The sequence below is a fragment of the Notechis scutatus genome, chromosome 1 (assembly GCF_049901735.1).
Source record: "Notechis scutatus isolate UNSWTSFEM ecotype Mainland chromosome 1, rNotScu1.2, whole genome shotgun sequence".
NCBI lineage: Eukaryota > Metazoa > Chordata > Lepidosauria > Squamata > Elapidae > Notechis > Notechis scutatus.
In genome coordinates this window covers 333,192,350-333,218,865 of record NC_142009.1, presented here as the reverse complement: position 1 = coordinate 333,218,865, position 26,516 = coordinate 333,192,350, and the positions used below count along the sequence as shown (strand labels likewise).

At 41.9% G+C, this 26,516-nt stretch overlaps 1 protein-coding gene across 1 annotated transcript in view; it reads right to left on the bottom strand.

Annotated features, from left to right (window-relative positions):
- GNA11 (G protein subunit alpha 11) overlaps window positions 1–18,683 on the bottom strand; it is a 28,924-nt gene extending 10,241 nt beyond the window's left edge. Inside the window, exons 1-4 of the mRNA XM_026688795.2 lie at window positions 18,055–18,683; window positions 9,267–9,451; window positions 5,473–5,627; window positions 3,712–3,840 (exon numbers count right to left, since the gene is read on the bottom strand). Coding sequence (XP_026544580.1) covers window positions 3,712–3,840; window positions 5,473–5,627; window positions 9,267–9,451; window positions 18,055–18,190 — 605 coding nt within the window. The 5' untranslated portion in view covers window positions 18,191–18,683. The remainder of the gene's footprint in view (window positions 1–3,711; window positions 3,841–5,472; window positions 5,628–9,266; window positions 9,452–18,054) is intronic.
- Window positions 18,684–26,516: the final 7,833 nt, after the last annotated feature.

Sequence of the window (26,516 nt, the reverse complement as noted above, 5' to 3'; positions counted from 1 at the left end):
TGTTGGGGACCAGCGAGGCTGGTGTGCAAAAGATAGTCTGTGTAGTGATGCTTATTTCCTTTAGATTCCCTGCTATACAATTTATCTTTTTCCTAAAGGCTTCTAGTCCTTATGCTAATATGCTATTACACTGCCACTAGGGGAAAGAAGGGGCAACTGAGCCCTCTGTCCAGCTTTCCTGCAAAGGCTCTTCCCGATTATCGTTGTACTGAAGAGCCAGGAAGCACCCCACTCTGCAGGAATGAGATCAGGTTTGAGGTGCTGCTGCGTATCAGGGATTTCCAACCTTTGCAACTTGTGCACTTCAACAGGGTTGGCTGAGGAATTCTGGGAGTTGATGTCCACAAGTCATAAAGTTGCCAAGGTTGGACACCTCCATTGTAGGTGACTCTAGTCCGAAGTCATTAAAATAGAGTAACAGAGTTGGAAGGGACCTTGTAGGTCATCTAGTCCAACCCCCCGCCCAAGCAGGAGACCCTACAACATTTCTGACAGATGGCAGTCCCGTCTCTTCTTGAAAGCCTCCAGGGATGAAGCTCCCACAACTTCCGAGGACAACTTCTGTTCCACGGGTTGATTGTTCTCCCTGTCATAAAGTGTCTCCTTATTTCCAGGTTGAATCTCTCTTAGTTCAATTTCCATCCATTAATTCCTTGTCTGGCCTTCGGATGCCTTGGAAAATAGCTTGACCCCTTCCTCCTCTTTGTGGCAGCCCCTCAAATATTGGAAGACTGCTTTCATGGGATCCCCGGTCCTTCTCTTCTCTAGACTATCCAGGCCCAGAAGGCTGCTGACAGATTGGAAGAGGTCCGTGGGGGAGCAGCGAGGATGATACAGGGGGCTTGAGAATCTGCTCTGTGAAGACAGGCTGAAGGGACACGAGTTTCTGCCTCTTCTACCCTTTTTTCCTAATCTATCCCTTGCTCGTGTTGACATGTCTAAAGCATGTGAATTTTTTGGTTTATTTATCTATTTACATATATCCCACCCTTATTATTTTCAAAAATAATTCAAGCGGGGAACGCACACAATATCCCTGCCTCCTCCTATTTTGTCCACAACAATTGCCCTGTGAAGTGAGTTGGGTTCAGAGACCGCAACTAGCCCAAGGTTACCGAGCTGGCTTTATTGCCTAAGGTGGGACTAGAACTCACAGCTGCCTGGGGATTGTCCCAAGGTCACCCAACCGTTTTTCATGCCTAAACCGGGATTAGGAGTTACCATCTCCCAGTGATTGTCTCAATTTACCCACCGGCTTTCATGCCTAAGGTGGGACTAGAACTCACAGTCTCCTGGTGATTGGCCCAGCTGGCTTTCGTGCCTAAGGTCTGACTAGGCGTCCCTGTCTCCTGGTTTTTAGCCTGATGCCTTCACCGCCATTATTGCCATAATTAATGGCATTCATTCAGTCTGAGCATGTAACTGCAACTAGCCTCTCATCCTTGCAAGGATCGTGGAACTTGGATAAGGCAACAATCCTCGTGTTGTTGAATACTTTTATCCTTAGAGGCTCGAAGAACATCAGTTTGGGTTAAAAACACTGAGCTAGAAATCAGGAATCTCTGAATTGCAATTTATCCTCTCCCTGTAATGCATAGAGTCAGCTGGATAACTTTGACCCAGATGATCTCTCTTCGCATCAGAAAGAAGGTATTGGCTAAACCTTGCCAAAACTGGGGATTCATCCGAACAATCACCAGGAATTCAACTGATTTGAAGGCATCTCCCAAAAAGAGGTTCAAAAGGCACCTTCGTTTCTCTTTAGGAAGATTATGAAAACTTCCTTTTTTTAATGGTTTTTTTTTTAGCTCTGGCATAAGACACTTCCCTCTATACCTGTATATATTTGTTTTTATCTTTAACTATTTTATTGGTTACAAAGATTTGGTTTGTTATTACTCTGTAATCCATTGCCCAGGGTTTTATGACTGAGTGGATTAACAAATATAAGAGACAGACAGACACAAGGCAGGCCCAGGACTGAATGACGAATCCTTGCTATTCAAAATAAGAGCATTACTAAACCTGGTAACCATCTCAAAATCCGTAATTTAAAAGCGTCTTTTTGCTTTCTCTCACTCTTTTTAAAGCTCCAGGTTTAATAGCCATATATTACCATTGGGAAAACTGCTGCTTTATTGTTATGATTCTTGTTGTCATAGAAATCCTTCCTAATCTTATCTCTGTTTGTCATTGCTTTCCTTCCTAAGATTGATCTCCTCTTTATGTCTCCAGCAAGCTCTACCATGTTTATCTATTCCTGAGCCCAAGAAAACAAATACAACCCCCATCTTCCTTCATTTCTACAGCAGCGAATTCACGTTGGTTTTATCTTTTTAATATTTAACATGAACTCGGATTAGTCACTTCCCATTGTTAGTGTTTATAATTAGGTTTTCTAGCTCTTCTTTACTTTCTGCGAGTGTAACCTGCGTACCTTAAGCAACGCTGCCACAATAATTGTTGATTCCCACTTTTCTAATCCTGCCACTCTTACATCACACTTTAATTTACAGAGATGGCAATAACATGAATCTTTCCTGTTCTGAACTACTCAAAATTCAGCAGCTTCTAGTTCCCCTAAAACAGGGGTGTCCAACCTTGGCAACTTTAAGATCTATGGACGTCAACTCCTGGAATTCCCAGCTAGTTGGGAATTCTGGGAGTTGAAATCCACAGGTCCTAAAGTTGCCATGGTTTGATATCCTGTCCTAATGGTACAACCACCACCAAGTGTTCTGATTCATAATTAGCCTTAATATCTTTTACATTCTGGCATAAACTAAGCAATCATATAATCAATAAACAAAAGCAAGCCTTCCTGTATTGTCTGTCTTTTGTTAGAAAGCTGGTCTTGGCTCATTTGACATTTCTCCCTCCTTCTGTTATTCTACTATCCTCTTGCAAGAGCTCAATACCATTTTTCTCATGTTAGTACTGATTCAAAAAAAAAAAATGCTTTCTCTTTCAACTCCCTTCTTCAATCATTCATATATATGTGTGTGTGTGTGTCTCAATCCTTTCCAAACCTATGGTCACACCATTTTGTTCCATATTTTTGGATAACATATTTGACAGCATATTTGCTTGTCCTTCCTCTAACTCTTTAACTGTTCTCCTAACATTTAAATTGGCATTACAGCTGCTCCTGTATTGACTTACTGTACTGTCTCTCGTATCTCACTTTCCGGTGATGTCAGATTTAATTTCTCTATAAAAGTTTCTCTGGTTCTATAATTCTGTTTCCCACTAAAGGTTTCTGTATAGTTTCTCCATCTTCCTTCTAATAGGCCTGTATTAAGTCCCTTCCTTAATTATATTTGAGGAATTTTATCTTGGCTGCACTTTTTCTGAATTTTTTTATTTTATTTTATATTGATTTTCTTGTCCTTTTCACGTTTAAGGTTTCCTGGTTTCTGGCCCAATGCCTTGACCACTAGACCAAGCTGGCTCCCATCGGAGGTAATGTTATGGAGGGTATTCCTGATGACATTGTGGTCAGGGTCAAAAAAGCTCGAGAGTTCTTCCGCCACATTAAAGTGACAATCTCTTTGGAAAGCTTCATTTATCAACAAGACACATCAACAAGATACAGAACAACATGGTTAAGAAAAGGCATCTGCTTCCCCAAACTCCACAGACACATGTAATCGTAGTATGCTTTTATATAAAGTACCATGTAAATGTCAGGTGTCCATGAAAAAAAGTTACCTGAATATAATGTTCTCGAGATCAAAGGGGTATTCTATGATCCCAGTTGTGGGGACTCTGACCCGCAGGACGTCTTGTTGGGTTGGGAGGTACCCTTGGGTGGCAATACGATCCACATCAGTAAGGTAGCTACAAAAAGCATGTATAAGGGAAAGATTGAAGAGGCTTAAGTTTGGCAGCCACACTAAATGCCTTTGAGAAGAGAAGATTATAATGGAGAATGATAAAAGAGCTCTGATACAGAAGGACTGCTCAGTTGCCCAAACTTTCAAGGCTGGTTTCCACCAATATCCTACATCCAAGAATATAGAATTTATATCCTCTGTTGTGGCAAGGCACAAATACTCCCAAACCTTTTATCGAACTTCCCATCACCTATAAAGATAGGTGTTCTCCTGGTTACAATTCACCCAAAGACAAAAATACAAGGCAAAGGATGTAGCTGTGAATTTTTCAGCCAGCCTGACTGGGACATTTTGGGAGTTGAAGTTCACAAGTCTTAAAAGTTGCCAGGTTTGGAGACCTCTAAATTACAGTATCAGCCGCTCCCTTCTGAAGAGAGGGAGGTGATTTAACACCCCAATTCCTAAGCTGGATCAATGTTCCCTAGATTGGTGGATCTGGTTGAGAAGGAGCTGAGAGTTGCAATTCTACACGATAAGAAAGCTTTGCTCCCTCAACGGCTATTCTTTAGGTGTGCAGGGAAGAGAGGGTGGTACATTTCATATATATATTTTCACCAAATGCCTCCAGTCCAGATATATTAGGAATTGCACACAGCTGGGCATCCCATCTACGCAACTTGATGCATGGAGCAAGAAATCCAACCTGGATGCTACTCAGAGGCACAGCATGAAAATACCAATGTCGAAATGAACATGAGATCCTGAAACTTGTCAGATTGCAAAAGAAACCTTGATCAATACAAACAACAAAACTATGGCCTTACTCATACCACAACGTAAGATCAAAAGGGAAGGACCATCAGCATAGAGCAGGGGTCTCCAAACTTGGCAACTTTAAGGCTTGTGACTTCAACTCCCAGAATTCCTCAGTCAGCTATAGCTGGCTGAGGAATTCTGGGAGTTGAAGTCCACAACTCTTAAAGTTGCCAAGTTTGGAGACCTCTGCCATAGAAGCATATGTGTTCTGCGTAGCTCTTTCAATAGGACTATCAATAAATATCAAGCAAATTAAGACTGCAAAATCTTTAAGTTCAAATATTTTCTCCCACACCACCAACGTTGCCTCAACACCAATATTTCCTTACCACTTTACTCCAATGAAAGACCAAGGAGCTCCAAAGGCAAATATTATCCTGGGAGCGCACTCTATGCTCAGAACACAGGAAATAACCATCTACTCTATTTTGTCCGATTCCTCTAAGTCTGAGCACCACCATTCAAAAGGAGCAGGGACAAATTGCAGCAGATTCAGAGGAGAGCTAGCAAGATTCAAAGGAGACTGGAAACCAAGCCCTATACAGAACGATTAAGGGATTCAGGTACGCGTAGCCTGCAGACATTACAACTGAGGGCAGATACATCATCATCAAATACACAATACTGTAATAATGTAAGAGCTTGTTTGTTACATAGGAGGAATGGTTTCTATAGTTCCAAAAGAAAGAACCAAACCAATGGATTAAAACTACATAGAAGAGAATTCAGGCTACTCAACAAGAGGAACTTCCAAAAGTCCCTCTTCCTTTTAAATTTTCAGAAAGGGAAGATATAAAAAAGTGACAGTAAGTTGGCTTACTATTTAGCGGAGTCAGAGAGCTGGTATTCTCGCCGCCGGTCATAGCATTCTTGGATTCCTGGGTCATTCCACAATGTCTTAATTGCACTTACATAGGGTTGTTCAAAGGACGAAACCTTTTCTACATCCACTTCTCGGATCAGTAGTGCATTGGCCTTCATTCGGGATGAGAGGAGAGAGCAAATCTGGTGTTAATGGCTTACTTGGATTTTATCCCTGCCCTTTCAACAGGAATTGCCTTCTATTTACTCTATGGAGATTCTCAGTCATCCACACCATGGTTGTCCCAAAGGTGCTTTTTCAAGAGGCAACTGGACTTTCTGGTTTTTCTTTTGAAGACGTTTTGCTTCTTATCCAAGAAGCTTCTTCAATTCTGTTCTCCGAAACTCAGTATTTCAGAACTGAAGAAGCTTCTTGGATGAGAAGTGATACATCTTCAAAGAAAAACCAGGAAGTCCAGTTGCCTCTTGAAAAAGCATCTTTGGGATTTTTACTCATTTCCTTTTCCTATCCCACTGCTGGAGTTGCATGTTAACAACAACAGAGCAAGAGGATCCGGTGCAAAATTCAGCTGGTGGTCAATTCACAGTTGTTTCCCAGAGCATTTCTGCCCATAAAAAATCACCTTTTCCTCTAGACCAGGGTTGTCCAATCTGGACAACTTTAAGACCCATGGACTTCAACTTCCAGAATTCCTCAGCTAGCGTGTCTGGCTGAGAATTTGGGGTAACTAAGTCTACAGGTCTTAAAGATGCCAAGATTGAACAGCCCTGGTCTAGACCCATTGGGCATGCACCATCCAATAATATGGCATGGGATAAAAGAAATTAAAACAGGTTTATGCCTCACTACTCAGACACAGATATATAAGTAGTCCTCGACTTCCAACCATTCATTTAGTGACCGTTCAAAGTTACAATGGTACTGAAGTCACTTAAGACTGTTTTTTCACACGTACAACCACTGCAGCATCCTCATGGTCACATGATCAAAATTCAGACGCTTGGCAGCTGGTTCCTATTTATGATGGTTGCCGTGTCCCGGGGTCATACGATCAACTTTTGTGACCTTCTGACAAGCAAAGTCAATGGGGAAAGCCAGATTCACTTAACAACCATGTTGTTAACTTAACGCAGTGATTCACTTAACAACTGGGGCAAGAAAAGTCGTAGAATGGGGCTAAACTCTCTTAAGAAATGTTTCACATAGTGGGTTTGCAGGGCTTCGGCGGCAGGCAGGAATCCGCGATCGTGCGCGGTTTCTGCCTGGGCTCGCCGCTGGAGCGCCACCCCCTAGAGGTGGTGAAGAGGGGGGAGATCACCAGCAGGGTCGAGGAGAGCCGCATCTCTCCTCCTCACTCCCTTTCCCAAAGGCGGTAGGAGCGGTGGTCAGAAATGGCCACCTCAAAGAAGCACTCAACCGGAAAAGAAAGTGCAGGAGGAAAATAAGAAGTGAAAGTTTTGGCTGACCGGGGTAAAAAGGAACAACTAAGGTACCCTGGAATTTAAATTTTATAAAAGATAACATCACTTCCAAAGAAGAGTTGGAAGCAGCGAAAGAAAGTGAAAGGGGAAAGTTTTTTTTCTTCTCTCTCCTTCCTCACATTGACAACAAAGAGAGCTGAATAAGAAATCGGAAAAATCCGCTTTGGCACCAATAATTAAGCTGAAAATATAATTAAATGCCAAAGGGACAATAAAGATTTCTGGACACTAAAAAATCCTTTTTGTCTATAAGTAGGAAGGGAGAGGAAAAGAATAAGGGCAGGATCTGGAAGGAAGAGACTGCCTGAACTTCAAAAGAATCTAAAGTAAAATCTCAATAAGACTTCTAAAAGATACATTTTAACTGGAACTTTGTAACTAAATAGTAACCCCAGGAAGAGAAAGTGAAAAAAGAAGAAAGTGTAAAAAGAAACAGCTTGTGTGTATTTGGATTGCTTGGTGACTTTGGGATTTTTGGATATTATATTTGAATGACTAAAAACAATTGGGTGGTTGTTTAAAAAATTCTACAATGGCACTATCTCTGGATGAACTGAAAATGGAATTTAAAAAATATAAAGAAGAGACACAAGAAGGGAAGGGCTCCTTTGGCTCCGTTTTTCAATTCTTAGAAATGGCGATTCGTAACTATGAGAAACAACAAGAAAAGACTGCGCAACAAGAAGATTGGGACAAAGAAGAAGCCATGTTTAATGAACAAGTAACTCTATCTGGGGAAGAAAGGGGAAAGGGGGGAAGAGAATGGAGAATTTAAGACTTAAAAAAACAACCAAAAAAGGGAAAAATAATTTGAAAAGTGGATATAATGTTGGAAAGCAACAGAAAAGGGGAATACAGAAGAGGGAAATGGAGGTGGAGAGACAGGGGGTAAAAAGGGGAGAGAGAAGAAGAAAGGGAAGAAGGAAAGGAAGAGAAGTTACAAAGGTTTGGAGCAAGATGTAAAGAAACAGGACCTATTCAGAGATAATGGGTGAAAATCTAACTGAAAAGGGGACTCTGTGAAGGTACATAAGATGGTATTGTTATATTTGTAATAGAAATAATGTTAGAAAATTGGAAGCAACGTAAAAATAGGGATAAAATAGTCAGTGTAATTTAGTGAAACTTTTGTGAACAAAATAAATGAAATAAAATAAATGAGAGAACAGGAATGAAGGAACGGGAACATATTAATTACTCAATGTTTTATAAAATATAAGTGAAGTGGGGGGGAATTAACTATGGAAAGTTTATAAGTGTTCCCATAGAAGTATGATATTTATCTGAAAAGTAATGTGTAAAATGCTAAGATTTAAATGAATATTAATATTAATGATAGAATTGAATTGGTATGGATTGTTGTTCTAATTATATTATACATTTATAATTTTTTCTTTTTTTAAAATACAGTGTGTAGTTTTAGAAAGTACCAAGCAGAATCCGAACGGAAGTTATGTATTATATTAAGTGTTATAATTTTAGGGCAAAGATATAAAGGCGTCATACTCCAATCAGTGATTACAGGAGAAATTTTGTTTAATGAGAAAAGATAGTAGACAGATGAAACAGGACAGACAAAGAATATAAGTACAATGATTTGAATTGAGATGAAATAAATAAAACAAAATTAAGAAAGTTAAAAGAGGGGAGAAGCTATATTGAAAATGTAGAATAGTAATAAGATATGGAATGGAATATAAAAATGAGCATGAACTTGAATTTGTGTCCATACGAAGAGATGTAACCCGGGATCAAGCTGCTTTCAAAAAAGATGTTTTATGTTTTGTTTGTTTATGTTTGTTTTCAAAAATCAATAAAATTTTCAAAAAAAAATATGTTTCATATAGCAATATACATTTTGGGTCCAACTGTGGTAGTAACTCGAGGACTACCCATACTTTGATTCTTACAAAAGCCAACTTATGAATATAGTTTGCGCTGCTCTTTGAGGTCTCTGAATTATGGATTCTGCACAGCCCACCTCTGCAAAGTGGACAGGACAAAGAAATGCAGGCTTTTGTGTTTGTAAACTAGACAGGCTTATTGTTATAGAAATGGCTTGCACATACTGCTGTGTGAAAGCAAAAAGTTGTGGTTGTAATGTTGTTACCTTCTACTGTGCTAAAGAGAGTCAGGAGTCGGTGCCCTTTTCTTTTCTCCCATTATACTATATCCCTTCTTTTTCCTTCCATCTCTTACTTTGTGATACTCTTTCTTTCTATTTTATACTTCGACAAACTAACAAAAAGTTTAAATTGGGAGAAAAAAAGGACAAAGAAATGCAGACTGCTCTGCAGCAATAAGCCTCACCTTATTTTGCTCATATTTGTATAGGATCTTTAAGGTCTCCATAGCCCTGATCATTGACTGCATGGCAGTGAAGATATTCTGGTATACCAGTTTGGTGAAACCCTTTTTATCCTCTTCAGAGTAGCCCGAGCCATGGATTATCCGCATCTGTTTAATGAAGGTGCTTTTCCCACTTTCTCCCGTGCCTGAAAAAAGAAATGGGGGACAGATAGTTGGGTTAAAATAGGTTTTAAAACACAGCAACTTTAAATGGAAGTTTTATTTTGTCTTGCTTTATTTTCTGGCACGAACTTTTATGATCCAATTTGTTTTTAAGAGCCAGCCGGGCAACATGGGGATAAAGCAGCCTGCAAAAAATCCTTGTAAAATAGAATGATATGCTTATAATAGAAACTGGCCCTTCTTTTCAAAACAGAAGGAAGGTTAATTCTATGTTACAATCCTAGCGGTAAAAGATCCTCACGTCAACCTTTCAGCGGAAGGCCTAAAAAAACTTTTGTTACCCTTCAAGTCACCCCACCCTGTAGTGAAAAGCTGCTTAGTTATGCACCGTCTTCACTGAAAGAAGAAAAGGGAGAATGAAGACGACAAACAACATACCTAAGCTTAGCATGGAGACAAGAACAGATTTTATATTACTTCTGTGACAGGAGAAAAGCATACCGTAGATGCACTGAGGCACAGTGGGATCAAGCATTGCCACTAAAACTAGTTCTGGAGTCTAGAAATGACATTTATCTTGCTCGGTTCCTTGTCGCATTTATAAAGCTGGGTAAATCACAAGCTCTCATAAATAATATGATAAATGATAACTATTCAAATTATGGGATCGTTTTCTTTAGTTGCTCAGTTCAAACAACTTTCTCTCAAACCGTCTGACTGATTACTTGTCAAAAATCCACTCTTCCTGGCTGATTTTTTGACATAGATGGAAACCAGATTTTAATTTTAATGTAGTGGAACAATTAAAACATGCCATGTTGGAAGCTTTTAAGAGGCATGCTTATTACAACATGCTTATTACAACTTCTGGCATGATCCAATGCTGTTACAGCTGTTATTGTTACAGTATTGTTACTGTTACAATACTTATTTTTATCCAATATTGTTACAGTATCTATCAAAAAGAAAAGCCAGCATGCAGAAGTTGATCAGATATATTGGGTAACAAACAGTGCAACCCCCAATTTTAATTTCATCTCAAAGTTTTGTCCAAAAAGGCTGTTGTACACCTCAGAAATTAGTCATCTAGAAAAACAAAGAGGCTCTTTCTAAGCCTTTTGCCTAAAATCATCTCCTTTGGAGTATTTTATTTTTCTCTAACTATTCGCAAAAGACCCAACATCACCTGGTACTTTCTTGTCATTCTGGCATAGTTTTGGTCCCTTCTAGTCACGGCTTATTTCCAGATTCAGTCAGGTGACATGTCTCCCTATAAGGCCCTGAAAATTAGCTTCCTTTGGCCAGTCTTCTAATTGTGTTTGTTGTGAGAAAGGAGGGGTTGCAACATTATATTGATTTGTAGGTCTAATTCTTTATTCAAACAAGTAAAGGCGTTTTTGAGAAGTTTGGATAACCATTTGTTGAAATGGTTTCCTGCTTAAGCAGGGGGTTGGACTAGAAGACCTCAAAGATCCCTTCCAGCTCTATTCTGGTTGATTGAAAAGCTGCTGGGTTAGCTAATAAATATGTTCACAAACTTTACTGGAATGGCAAGACTTTGAATGGGCCAATAAATCCATATGTATTTATGTACGTGTGCACACATACGTATGTGGCTCTGGAAAACATTTTCAAAGCCTACAATCCCATATTAAAATTTTAGGAGGCAATATCTTCTTCCTTGTATCTCTCTCCTCAAAATTATGCATGCTTGTGTAAGATAGAATAATTTTGAATAACCACTAGATGCCAGCACCAAACTTTACAAAGGCTTTTCTCTCCCTGGTAGTTTTAAATTGGCAAGAAACCTAGAATTCTTGTCACTAATTTTAATGGCAAACATTACGACAAATATGATGGCCAAAGCAAGTGGTAACAAACAAGGCCTGTGTGGACTCAGAGCCTGTAAAGTTTTCCTCAGGTACATAGAGGAGTCACAGTGGCCAGCATTGGCCTCTGAATGGCAGAAAATGTGAGGTTTGTGGACTATCTAGATCTGGTATAAATACTAGGAACCGAGCTCTTAATCCCGGTGTGATTAATAGAGCAATTCTTCCTGCCTCACCCAACTAAAACACCAGCCAGCAACTGATTGCAGTGATCCTGCAACTGGACAAGATCCATACCAGGTTGTCTCTGCCAACCTGCTTCCTCTCTAGAAACTAAAGCTAACAACTTTGGGATATGTTTACATGACTTCACTAATTTTCTCCCTATGCAAATAGAAGATAACGTTTCTAAAGGAAACACACCAGCAGTACTTTATGTGAGTACTCACACTTTTTTTGGGGCAGGGTAAAAGTGAGTGGTAAAAATTACCAGCTTATGCTGCATTAAAAAAAATGCTCACAGAATAATAATGAGCTGATTTTTGCTTTGGCAAACAAAGGACAGCTCAGTTAAAAAGGCCTATTCTTTTCCTTCTCACGCACACACATCAACATCGACAAATCAGGACAACTTGGGGGGAAACTTTTTTTTAAAATGATGACATTTTAAGGATTCTCCAGTGGGCTGGGAGGGAATCCATGAACATCGTAACTTCCTCCTAATGATGCTACGGCTCAGACAGTGAAGACGGGCCCTGCTGAGAGTTTTGCTTAGAAGCACAAAATCTGGGCACATTTAATAAGAGTGACCGACAATTGGAGTTCTAAATATTCTTCATAACTATAATGAGACTACTATAGTCAGTAAACAAAAACAAAATAGTGTAATAGATCTTAACAATTCTCAATAGTTAAAACTAATTTTGCTTTAAATAATCAGAAATAGTAATAAGTGTTATATACAAAAGTGATTTTTTAAAAATGGAAATTATTTCTATTGGAATACCTATAATCAATTAATTTGTAGGTGTCCAAAAATTTAAAATTGCCTCAAACTTGCCAAGACTGTAGCAATTTTGTTCCCAAGATTCCACGACATTACAGAGTTCTTGCCTGAAATGTTGTAAAATTTCATACAAGAAAATGAAAACTGTGCAACTCTTCAACCATTTGTAAAGTAGCTTGTAGCCACCCTCTGGAAGTGTTACAAGTGGTACATTGCCTAACCATCTTTTATTTGATGTAAAACATTGCAAATTATTGAAAAGAGATTTTGCATTATCTTCAAAACGGTGCGTGATAGTACATTTCTGAAGGTCACCTAAATAAAACCCTTTTTAAAACCTTGACAAATATCATTGACAAAAAATGCTTCACTCAGTTAACCTTAGAAATTCCATACAGAGATGAGCAGCATAACAAACCACAGTGCTCTATTTCATCAGGAATCTCCAAACTTGGAAAATTTAAGACTTGTTGGCTTCAACTCTCAGAATTCCTCAGTTAACCATGCTGGCTAGAGAATTCTAGGAGTTGAAGTCCACAAATCTTAAAGTTGCCAAGTTGGAGATCTGGCCTGGATAGGTGGAAGCCGCCTCTTAGCTCACTTGCTAAGAATCTAATAGCCATGTCACTTAACTCAGACTAGTCATGTAAACAATTCTTAAGGCTGGTAATTGCTGTGAACTTATGTACAATGATGTAATCATATATCCATTCCAGTTGTCCAATCAGAATATTTCTAGTACATTATTAGCTAAAAAATAATGTGTTTTTTTAAAAATGGTCATTATTTCCTGACAAAACCTCACCATGTTTTCTATCCCAGCTGAGTAAAGGTACATATACCTTGTCACTTAAGGGTTACTAGCAAATGCAATCATAAAGATAAGGGGCAAAACAACAATGCCAAAGAACACAAAATAATCTAACCCAATATGGGTGCAAGAAATTGTATACACTCATGAGACAAGGCCTGAGGGGATTTCCATGATCATTCAGGCTAGCAATAGTTACAAAGTAATGTAGGATTTCTTTCTTTTAGAGAAACACCTGACAGTAACAATTCATCAATCTATGTAATTTTAAGAAATACAAAAAAATATCATAGAAGAGTTATTCACTGCCTGCTATTTCATATTCCACTTTTTATGCTCTTTGTCATAAAACCCAGAGCTGAAGTCAGCACACCAATAACTATGCCTGTAACTTAAACTGTCGTACAAACTCAGAATCAGATACTTATCAAAGTTAAGTATATTTCAAAAGTAATGTCATTATTGGTATTTTTTAAAAAGATTGAATGTTTCCTCTGAATCCATCCATTTAAAATACACAGTAATACTAATGCTATATCATGCTACACAGTAATAACTAGTTGCAAAAGATTTGCTTTAATAGTTATTACTAGAGGTAAAAGAAACACCACAATCATTTGAATGAGGGCTAAAGTCTGGCAGTGTGGAACCAAAACATGAGAAGGCAAAGTTTAGTTATGGGGAAGACTGATTGTTAATGATATAAAACAGTGTTTCTCAATCTTGGCAAGGTGAAGCTGGCTGGAGAATTATGGGAAGTGAAGTCCATGCATCTTCCACTTACCAAGGTTCAGAAACACTAATATAGAAAGATGTAGTATTTTATCTGGAAATTTCCTGTTCCACAACTATAATAAGCACCCATAATGCAACAAAGATACACATTTCAAAATTTCTCTTTTCATAAGGAAAAATTACCATGGAAAAATATTCATTTAGACTTTGAAAAAGTGTAAAATATTGAAGTGTGAATCCACTGATAGGTTTTTGCCCTTTAGCTTTGAGCTGTATAAACAGAACACCAATGTAGTTGAAAATTAATTCTGGGACTGATGGACTGCATCCCTAATTCAAAACCAGTCTGAGTTAAATCTGAATCCAATACTCTTAGGAGCAGCAGAGATTTACAAATCAGTTCTGCACTTAAAAAAAAAAGTTCTACTAACACCAACATCTTGGTCCTATAAGATCTGAAGTGACAGAGATTTATTTCCCCCCAAAGGTTATTTCAACTGAGAAACTGATTAATAGTGCAACTGAAAGAAAATTCACTATTCTGTGAACCCAGAATGCAATTGATGTTTACAATTCAGCAAGTCACCTGCTACCCAACGCAGGCCTTAAAAAGACTTAAAAACCAAATCTCCAAGGCAGAAGCCCCCGAAACAAGAACACAACCCTCATCGGACCTATTTTCAGTGTTATACAGGATTGAAAGGTGAAGTTTAAAACCACAACTTTAAAAATGTAGCTAAGGCTTAAAGTTCATAAATATTTTTCCTCGCCTTGAGTATGTTTCATTTGGGACACAAGGCAGGCAGGCAGGCAGGCAGAAGAGAAGCAAAAGAAAGACTGCATAAATCTATGGGAGGACTCACGTCACTGTGATGGAAGCTATCAAAAATGACATACAGGAGAAGGAATAGCTCAACAGAAAAAGAAAGGAGAGCAAATTCCTTTGAAAGCATGGAAGACTGAAAATAAGGTTGCTAGGTATGAGGAAGTAATGCATCTAAACAGCACTGGCAGAGACACCCCACCAAAGGAAGAGAAAAGTCACCAGAGAGGGTGGAGAGGAGAAGGGGATAGAGGTTTTACACTTCATGCTTTTGAGAGTAAGGCAAACATTCCACACACAGATGGAGACAATTATGAAGGGGGGTGACTTTGGAACAGGGGGAGGGGGAAGCAAAGAAAGGCACTGTGAGATCCGCGTAGCTAGGAAGCAGGATATAAATTATAGAAAAACAACACGGAAGGAATCCAGAGTTGCAAAGAAAACTGTAAAGGAAGATGGGCAGGACAGATATCTTATATTCTATGTCTGCTCTAGGAGGGGTATGTTTTTTTACCCGAATGCAACACTTACATAAAAGGAAGGTGGCCAGTAGTCAGGAAGAGTCCCTAACTAGAGGGTTATTGGCTAGGGAATAGAGTTCCTAGCACATCTACATCATACAAGATAGTTCAGTGAAATTATAGCCTTCTCTGTCAAGATTCTGATTGTACCTGCTCTTCTTGATACCCGCTTCCTCTCCCACCAGGATTAGCCAATTCCCATTACTACTTAGACCGTGCATCTAATAATTATTACAGCGGCTACTTCAAAAGTTCTTTCCTGTTTCTTAATCAGTTTGGTTCTGTTTGAGAAATGCCATCCTCAACCTGCATATAAGCCTATCAACTGGTTCTCTGTGCCTTATCAAAGTATGCATGTTGCACTTTTTACCATCCGTTCTCTGGAAAGAGGAGACAGAATGAACCACAAGGCCAGAAAGTGTACGCTCAGACATGGAGTGTTTCTAAGAGGTGCGAGGACAGCAGAATATTAATCTCAAATTAATGGGTAATAACAAACTCCAGCAAAAAAAAAATATTATATTTTTTTTACAAAACTGACTACAGTTCCTTACATTCTAAAACTCTCCTGCTCAGAGTGCAAAGGAACAGGCAGAGTTTCCTGTAAGAGTTTGATGTAATCAACATAACCTCCCCTCTCCTCTCAATCTTCTTTTCTAAACAAACTCCAATATTTTGGCATTTGAGATATTACTAAGTATGTATATCCAATACCAGCTAGGCAAAGCAAAGTGCAAAACAAACCAACAGTTATGTACGTTTTGTTTTTTTAAAAAGCTGAACATCACAGAATTGGAGTAGAGAAAACACTTGAGAAAGTGACAGAAATAAGGGTGGTTGGAGTAGGATGCAAAGCCCCACAAATAATATAAGAAAAAACTGGATGACAGGGAGTGAAATTTAGAGTCAAGGCAGAAAAAAAGGTGCAAATGAAGATATAAAAATCAACAAGATTTTAATGAGCACAAATCCTAGAAAACTACTCCTGCTGCCAATTAAAGTAGCTCCAGTAAAACATTACACAATCAATAATCAAACAGGCCCAGCTGATATATGCTCAGAATATGTTGAGCTGATCTGTCAGGAAATGAAGGAGAGGTGGAAATAGAAGCCAAATAAATCCCACCCTAACATCACATGGGATTCAGAGGATGGAGGAATGACAAATGCAGGAAGAGAAAAAGGTCCCTGCACAGATTTCCATTTCAAGAAATTTCTGGGGAACTTTTGGGGAGGAAATGAAACTCCCTTTCTTTTTTGACCCTACCTCAGAGGGCTGCTGTAAATATTAAAGACCCACAAAGACAATGGAGGTTGCCCAAAAGAAATCACCCCCTCCCAATATAATAGGGATGCGAAAGATCCCCTTAGAAAAGGAGCGCCTGAACTGTCTACCTGGAGAGCAAAGAAGCCTTGAACCCCTTCCCGAGGTCTGTCCTAGCTTTCTTCCTTGTGAGGAAGAAAAAGCAGAGAAAGAGAGAATGGAAAATGACCCCTGGAGACACTCAGCCTGAGCAGGGAGGTGGGTAGCGTGGATCAGATAGAAGCAAAGAGAAAGGCAAGCAGGGCTAGACTAGAAAAAGCATCATCTATCTCATAAATACCATTAAGAAAAGCAGAAAAGCCGCCTGAAACCAGCAGGATGCACAGAAAAGTGAGGAAGACAAACACTTGACAGAAAGGAAAGAGTAATGAAGAAGGCACACAGAGATACAGGCAAACAATTGCAGATGCATGTTTGCATATACACAATACTGCATATATCACATCACACAAATCTATAATGTGTGTATATATAAATTGCATATTTAATATACATAATTGCATATATATATATATATATATAATTGCATATACATCTCATACTTATTTGCACACACATATACAAATAATTGTGTGCATATATCAGACATGTACATATCACATGCACATACACATATAATTGTATATCTCTCACACACCTGTATATATATATATATATACATATACTTGTTTCTATATCATACGCACATATAATTGTGTGTATATATCATATACCTATCATAGTTACATGTATACATATAATTGTGTGTATATATCATACACATGTATACAAATAATTATGTGCAGCTGTCAGGCATAGAAATATCATACACACATATATAATCACATGCATACATACATACATACACACACACATATATATACATATATATATATATACACATATTATATACATATTATATACAAATATTGTATATACGTGATTGCATATATACTTGTGTTGGTATATATCACATACACACAGGTATACTTACAATTGTGTGAATATATCACAGACACCTTTATATCATGCACACATGTACACACGTAATTGTGTATATAAACTATATACACGTTTGCAGAAAACTGTGTGCACATCACAGACATGCATGTATCCCATGTATACACATAATTGTATCTATCACACATGTCCTTACCCACGACTGCAAATATACATCCACATATCACCCTTAGAGATGCATTTAAGCCACCCAGCCGGGTATACAGACAACACGTGTCCATGCACGGGGGTGTTCAGATGTGCCCCCTCAAGAGACCCGCCCCGAGGAAAGCCAAAAAGCCGCCCGATGCCACGGAGGAGCAGTGGGCAACGCGGGCTCTCGGGAGGGAAGCGGGAGGAGGAGGACCCTCCAGCCGGGCGTCGCTCGAGGCGGGGAAATGCGCAGCAGAAATAAGCGCGGCCGAAGAGCCGGGGGGAGCCGGCCTTTCCGGGCGCCGTCGGAGAGCCGGGGGGTGGGGGAGGCAGAGGATGGGGCCTTCCCGCTCCAGCCGAGGCAGCGTCGCCTCCGCCTTTCCTCCCCAGGAGAGGAGACCGGTCCGCCCGCTTGCCCGGCCTCTCCCTTCCCCGCCCGCACTGACCGAGCAGGAGCAGCTTGAGCTCCCGGCGGGCGTCGCGCTTGTCCCTCCGCAGCTGCTTCTCGATCTCGGCGTTGATGCGCTTCGACTCTTTCACCTCGTCGCTGAGGCAACAGGCCATCATGGACTCCAGCGTCATGGCTGCTGTGCCGCCGCCGCCGCCGCTGCTGTTGCCACCGGCACGGGCGGAGCCGCCGCCGCAGCCGCCGCCACAAGAGGCGGCGGCGGACGAGGAGGAGGAGGAGGAAGAAGAGAAGGCGACGGATGAGGAAGGGAACGGAGGCTCGGCCTGCTCAGGCGGAGGCGGCGGCGGCGGCTTCGCGGTTCCGGCCGCCCGGCCGCGACGGTGGCGGCTCCGGCTGCTGCTCTTGCTCCGCCGCCCCCTCAGCGACGGCGACCCAGCCCCGCGACGCCAACCCAACTTCCCAGCTCGCCTCACAACACGCGGTCAACCGAACCTTCCTGCGAGCACCAGCGGGACGGACGGCGGCCGCGCCCAATAGGAAGGCGGGCGCGCGCGCGGGCGGGTGCGTAACGGCTCCCCCCCACAACCACCCCGCCTCTCCCTTCCCAACCACCACACAGTGACTGACAGAAAACACCGGGCGGGCCTGATTGGCCGCGCGGGAGAGAAAGACGCGACGTGGCTCGGCCAATGGGCGAGCGAGCCCCCTCAAGACGGGAGGCGGGGACGGCGGGGCGCCGCCGCTGAGCGAAGAAAAGATTGGTCCCGCCGGCCGCACGACGACCAATCGGGGAGCGGAGGAGGGATGGGAAGAAGTCCGAGAGGTTTTGCTGGCGTGTGAGGAGGCAGAGAGGGTTTTTTAATTATTATCTGGGACCCGCCCTTTTTTCCTTAGTTTTTTTTTTTTTTTTTTAAGCAAGGTTGGTTGTTAGATAAGAGATGGCGGGGGAATATACGGCCTGAGCGCTTGGCTCGAGTAGGGGGTGCGCATGCGCGGGGCGAGTGTGCGGCGCGCAGCATTATGGGCCGGTGGAGGACTTGGGGGCATCGAGTAAAAAGGACTAGAGGAGCCCAAAGATTTTTTTTTTAAAGAGTGCCTCTGTGCGCGTGCAGAGTGACGTTCCCTCTCTTCCTTGACTTTTCCCGGTCCCATTTGCCAGGATGTACTATATGTATGCAGCGGCAAACGGGGAAATAATTCTATATTTAAATGCAACCCCCCCCAAAAGGCTTTGATAGACATCTTTGCACAAGGCCTAACTTGTGCCTGAGGGTGTTGTGTGAATCCACTTTACTTGATTCGAGGGCACATCCTTTACTGGGTCCTTGATTTAAGCCAATTTCTGGGTTTTCATAAAACAGTGCAGGCAACAGGCTAAAAGTATGGACAGATACTCCTTGACATACAACCATTCGTTTAGTGACCGTTCAAAGTTACACCGCCACTGAAAAAAGTTGACTTATGAGTGTTTTTCACACAACCATTGCAGCATCGTCATGGCCACGTGATAAAAATTCACACACTTGGCAACTGGCATGTATTTATGATGGTTGCAGTGTCCCATGTGATCCCCTTTGGCGACCTTCCGACAAGCAAAACCAATGGGGAATCCACTTAACCGTGTTTTATTAATTGCAGTGATTCACTTAACAACGGTAGCAAGAAAGGTGATAAAATGGGACAAAACGCATGTAACTGTCTTGCTTAGCAATGGAAATTTGGGACTCAATTGTGGTCGTAAGTTGAGGATTACGAGTCAAAAAGAGGGCTGTGAAAATATTTACAGACCCCTCACATCCCGGACATAAACTGTTTCAAGTCCTTCCCTCAAAACGACGCTATAGAGCACTGCACACCAGAACAACTAGACACAAGGACAGTTTTTCCCCCGAAAGACATCACTCTGCTAAACAAATAATTTCCTCATCCCTGTTCAACTATTACAAAGTCTGCACTAGTATTACTGTTAATCTTCTCATCACTCCTTATCGCCCATTGTGACTGTATGACAGTAACTTTGTCGCTTGTATACTTACGATTTATATTGACTGTTTCCTAGTATGATTGGTTGCTTATTGTACCCTATCACTATCATTACGTGTCGTACCTTATGATTCTCGACTCCTGACGAATATATCTTTTATGTATACTGAGAGTATTTACAACAAGACAAATTCCTTGTGTGTCCAATCACACTTGGCCAATCAAGTATTCAATCTATCTATCTATTACCTGTATCCCAGCCAGGTTGCATCTGAGGGACCTTATGTTTCATATGAATGCAACTTGAAGGGCTGGACCTGGACCTGCAAGAGGATGTTGTGTAAATCCAAATGTTTCCATCACCATTTTCAGAGGCAGAGATACCCAAAGCTGAATTCATGCACAGAGATGCTGAGTTACTCTGGTTACTCAGCTAACAGAATAACAGAGTTGGAAGGGATCTTGGAGATCTTCTAGTCCAACCCCCTGCTCAAGCAATGGCTGTCCAATCTCTTCTTTAAAAAGTCATGTGTTGGAGCACCCACAACTTCTGGTGGCAAGTCGTTCCACTGGTTAATTAATTAACTGACAGGAAATTCCTCCTTAGTTCTAGGTTGCTTCTCTCCTGGATTAGTTTCCATCCTTATTGCTTCTTGCCCTGCCTTCAGGTGCTTTGGAGAATAGCTTGACCTCCTCTTCCTTGTGGCAGCTCCTTAAATATTGGAACACTGCTAACATAGCAGCTCAGGGTTCTACCCCACATACTGAAGGATAATGGATAAACTAATCTCCACGGGCTGGAATTGTGTAACACAAGGGATGATATTTGAAATGAAAATCTGATGTTGTAGTGGACAGTGAAGAAAAGAAACTGATCAGCCCAAAGTTTTCATTTGAGGCACCAATGTCCAGCCTCAAATGAGCCTACTTTTGACTTTGAAGAAGCAGGAGGCTATTGATATCTCTGAACTTAAGACTCCTGAGAAGACAATGGACAGCCAAGAAAACAGACAAATGGATCATCAAACAAGTCAACCCAAAGTTCTTGTTCAAGGCTTAGGTGACCAAGCTCAAATTATCCTACTTTTAATACGTGATGTAAATACTCAGACCTCTTGAGAGGCCTTTGGTGCTGGGAATGGTGGAAGGAAGGAGAAGAAGAGGGAGGACCGACAACAAGGAGGGTGGACTCTGTTACTGTTCTGACCTAGGCTTCCCCAACAACACGAAGCCAACTCCTCATCCCGATAAAACCCCTTTTATTTAGTTTACAGTGAATTCCTCTCCAGCAGAGTCCCAGGCAACAGTTTTTCAGGATATTTCACAATTACAGACCTTTATCAGGCTTGGAGAGTGGCCAGGCCAATATCTTTCAAACGCCACACTATAGCAGACAATGCTTGACAAGAAAGCAGGAACAGATCTTCACCCAAATGAACTAATTCCCTCCTGCAAAACCCCATTCTCCTTTCGCTCCTCTTTTATTCCCTATGGGAAGGGGCATTCACCATCCACCTGTGGCTTTCCTTCCAAGTTGACCCTTGTTCCTTAGCTTTCCCTTCTTCCGGCAGCTCTGTGCATGCGCACACTGGGAACAGGCTCCAGCTGTTCTTCTGCCTCACTGATGTCTGACTCCGAAGGCAGCTGATAACTGTCAGATGGCCTTGGCCCCATCTCTGCCTCCAACACAGAGCACTCGTCAGAGCCTTCCCCAGACTCCAGGACTGGCCCAGGTTCCTCCCCAACCTCCTCACTGTCCAAATCTGCTGCCAGCTCCACTGGCTGCTGGAGGGCCACAACAGTTACCACTGTAATGAAGGGCCAGGTTGGAGATAAATTGCCGTAGAGAAAATCTATCTATGTGGTCTCTAAGGGTTGACAGTGGCGGTTGGCATGTAATCAATCAATGCAAAAACCCAGCTCTCCTGAGAAATCCATAATGCTGAGGAAGGAAGAGAGAAAGAGGATCACCTGGATCAAGATGGATTGAGTCACTTAGAGCAAGACCTGAAGGCATGTTGGAACAGATCATCCTGAAGAAGTTCTATCTAGGTGGCCCCTAGAAGCATTGTCAACTGAATAGCGCATTACCAATCAATAATATCTCACACTGTTGAGAAGTTTGTAATGCTGGGAAACATGGAAAGAAAGACAAGAGGACGATCAGTGGCAAGGGAAATGGATTCCATTACAGCAGTGATGGGTGCCAGATCAGTTTGGGAATTGGTCACCTCTGTCGCTAAGATTCACCACCAACGTGATGCTACAGAATCAGTTAATACCATGTTTAAGCACCATGCTAAACTATCATTATGATTCATGGTGGCACAGTGGTTAGAATGCAGTACTGCAGGCTACTTCTGCTGACAGCCAGCTGACTGCAGTTTGGCAGTTCAAATCCCACCAGGCTCAAGGTTAACTCAGACTTCTGTCCTTCCGAGGTGGGTAAAATGAGGACCCAGATTGCTGGGGACAATATGCTGACACTGTAAACTGCTTAGAGAAGGCTGTAACGCACTGTAAAGTGGTATATAAGACTAAGGGCTATTGCTATTTGCGAGCCACCCTTTATAGCTGGGGCTGACTTTGCACATCAGATTTGCTATGGCATTCTTGAATGAAGAAGCTCCAGTTTGTTGGGTTCACCCAAAGCTAACCATGGCTTAGTGCAGCAGCCCCCAACCTTTTGGGAACCAGGGACCGGTTCCGTGGAGAAAGGTTTTTCCATGGACCGGAGGCAGAGGTGGTTGGTATTCAGCAGGTTCTGACCAGTTCTGGAGAACCGGTAGCGGAAATTCTGAGTAGTTCAGAGAACCGGCAAATAACACCTCTAACTGGAGATTTTACAGTCTCCTTCCCCTGCCATGCCCACCAAGCCATGCCCACAGAACTGGTAGTAAAAAAAATTGAATCCCACCACTGACTGGAGGGGGTTTGACATGTTGCCTGCCTGCCATGGATGGGGCTTGGCTTGTTTGCATGGCCCGGTTTCTGGCATGCAACCCAGGTACCAGTCCACAGACTGAGAGTTGGGGACCTCGGCTTAATGAGAAACCTCATACTTTGCTCAATGTCTTTCTAGACCAGGGGTCTTCAAACTTGACAGTTTTAAGACTTGTGGACTACAACTCCCAGAATTCCTCAATTATTCATGTTAGCTCAGGAATTCTGGGAGTTGAAGTCCACAAGTCTTAAACTTGCCAAGTTTGAAGACCCTTGTTCTAGACCATCTCCCTTCAAATAAGCTATGTAGCAGAAGAACCTCCAATGCAATCCTTATTTTTATTTTTATTTTTTTGTTTTTACCTTGCCTTTATTGTTTTTATAAATAACTGACAAACATACTTAATACTCCTTCCTCCTTTTATTTTCCCTACAGCCACAGCCCTGTCAGGTGGGTTGGGCTAAGAGAGAGTAACTATTCAAAAGTCACTCAGCTGGATTTCATGTCTAAGACAGGACTAAAATGTAAGGTGGGACTAGTACTCACAATTTCCTGATGAATGGCTCAAAGTCACCCAGCTGGTTTTCGTGCCTAAAATGGGACTAGAACTCAACATCTCCTGGTGATTAGTCCAAGATCACCCAGTCGGAGTTCCTGCCTAGGGTAGGACTAGAAGGCTGAAATTAACTTGGAGCAGTTTCTCATCCTCGGATATATTTGGCTCAGATTCGTGCAAATCACCCTGAAATGTAATAAATGCACCCAAATTGGGATTTTTGAGACTCTAGAAAAAGTACAGAGAAGAGCAACCAGGATGATTAGGGAACAGATGAAGAACGGTTACAGGAACTGGGCTTGGCTAGTCTAGTGAAGAGAAGGACCAGGGGAGACAGGATAGCAGCCTGCCGATATTTGAGGGGCTGCCACAGAGAGGAGGAAGGGGGTCAAGCTATTCTCCAAAGCACCTGAAGGCCAGACAAGGAATAATGGATGGAAACTGAACAAGGAGAGATTTAACCTGGAAATAAGGAGAAACTTTCTGACAGAACAATCAACCCATAGAACAGAAGTTGCCCTGAGACTTTCAAGAAGAGATTGGACTGCCATTTGTCAGAAATGGTGAAGGGTCTCCCGCTTGGGCGGGGGGTTGGACTAGATGACCTATAAGGTCCCTTCCAACTCTGATTATCTGTTATCTGTTATTTAAAATTGGCTGCTTGTTTAAATAAATTAAAAAGTCTGTTTCTTTATACTTTGAACGAACTCCAAATTCTCAGACTGAAAGACCGATTGACTGAAAACACTGAAAGTTGCTAAACTCCTTTTCTGCACCCTAGAGACAACCGGATGGAACCACGAACCTAATGGATACGCAGGAAGTGAGAAAGATAATCTTGCAAGCCAATTTCAGCAGAAGAGTCTTGGTGAGCTCTGTGTGCCCCCAACATGGACTTAAATGTCCTGAGGGTTGCCTACCACAACATAACAGCGTTCAAGCCATCAGTGAGCTAGAAGTCAATGCATTGGTAAAGCAATTGTACAGACGCTATTCTGCCATTCGAGGGCTTGGTTCAACTTGTGTCTGAAATGCAGGCACTACAAAGGGGGAAATTATTAATCGAAATTTAAAAAGCTTAAATTCCAGGAACTAGCAAGAGTAGTAGTGATGCTATTCTGGGAACAGGTAATTATTGACTTAACAACCACAATTGAGCCCCAAACTTCTGTTTCTAAGCAAGACAGTTAAAAGACTTTGGCCCCATTTGACAACCTTTTTGTCACAGTTGCTAAGCGAATCACTGTGGTCATTAAGTGAGTCACGGGGTCATTAAACGAATCTATCTTTCCCTGTTGAATTTGCTTGTTGGAAGCCAGCTGGGAAGTTTCTAAATGGGGGATCACACGGTAAATACATGCCAGCTGCCCAACATCTGAAAGCTGGTCAGAAGTCACCCTTTTCAGGGCTGTTATAACATCGAACAGTCACTAAACAAGTGATTGCGCATCGAAGGCTATTTGTATTTGAGGCATCGATGCCTGAACAGGAATGGATCAAGATGATTTGGCTACAATATAAAGAAAAGGGATGGGTCTTTCCAAGAAGTTGCTCCCCCTCCCTTTCCAAAGAACACCCCCCCCCCATTTTTCCAGCAATCCCACCCACCATTCTCAACCCCCCATCTCCTGGCTTTTTCCAGGTTTGCCTTTTCTTCTCAGCAGAGGGCACTGTGGCTCTTTATAAACCAGGGTTTGTTTCAAGGAATTCACCCCTTGGAGCATTTCCTTATATGCTGCTCTGGGGCAGAGCGGTTTTTGAAGAAATCCAGGCTCTGGTTGAATAAATATCCCAGAAGAAGAAGGGAACCCCTCTTGAGTCATTGGTCCTTTGGTCCTCCTCGGCGTTTCTCCAATGTGGCCTTTTTCAGAATCAGAATAGTGCTGGAAGGGACCTTGGAGGTCTTCTAGTCCAGCCCCCTGCTCAAGCACGAGACCAGTGGTGGTATTCTACCAGTTCGGCCCGGTTCAAGAGAACCGGTGATGGTAAAAAAAAAATGTTACCGTTCCGTCGAACTGGTAGTAAAAAAAAAACCAGCTATTTGTTATGATTTCTTTTTTTTCCTCCCAACGATCAGCTGTTCCGATGATCAGCTGTGCCGGGATCCCACTCATTGTCTTACTACTTCGACCAGAAGAAGCCACGCCCACTTAGTCACAGGTCCAAGCCCACCTAGCCAGGCCCACCTAGCCACGCACACAGAACCGGCAGTAAAAATACTTGCATTCCACCCCCTGCAGGAGACCCCATACCATTTCAGACAAATGACTCAGAGGTGGCATTCAGCCGGTTCTGACCAGTTCTGGAGCACCAGTAGCAGAAATGAGTAGTTCAGAGAACCGGCAAATCCCACCTCTGACTGGCCCCGCCAACCCCATCTCTTCTCCGCCTCCCATTGAGTCCCAGCTGATCCTTTGGATGCCCTGCACAGGAGAACGGAGCTGGAAAGCAGGTTAGTGGGGTGGGGAGGGAAGGGAAGGGGGATTTTGCAGTATCCTTCCCCTGCCACGCCCAGCAAGCCACGCCCACAGAACCGTTAGTAAAAAAAAAAATTTGAATCCCACCACTAAAACGACTGTTCAGTTTTAAAAACCTCCAGTGATGGAGCACCCACGTCTGAAGGCAAACCGTTCCACTGATTATTTTTTTATTTTATTTCTATCCCACTTTTTATTGTCTTTAATGAATAACTCAAGGTAGTGAACATATCCACCATACCCTCCTCCTCCTATTTCCCCCCCCCCACAACAACAAAAGCAATCCTGTGAGGTGAGAAAGAGTCACGGGCTCAAAATAACCCCGGTTGGCTTTCATGCCTAAGAATAACAAAATATCAGAGTTGGAAGGGACCTTGGAGGTCTTCTAGTCCAACCCCCTGCTCAGGCAGACAAATGGTTGTCCAGTGTTGAAGCATTCACAACTTCTGGAGCCAAGTTGTTCCACTGGTTAATTGTTCTCTCAGTCAGGAAATTTCTCCTTAGTTTTAAGTTGCTTCTCTCCTTGATTAGTTTCCATC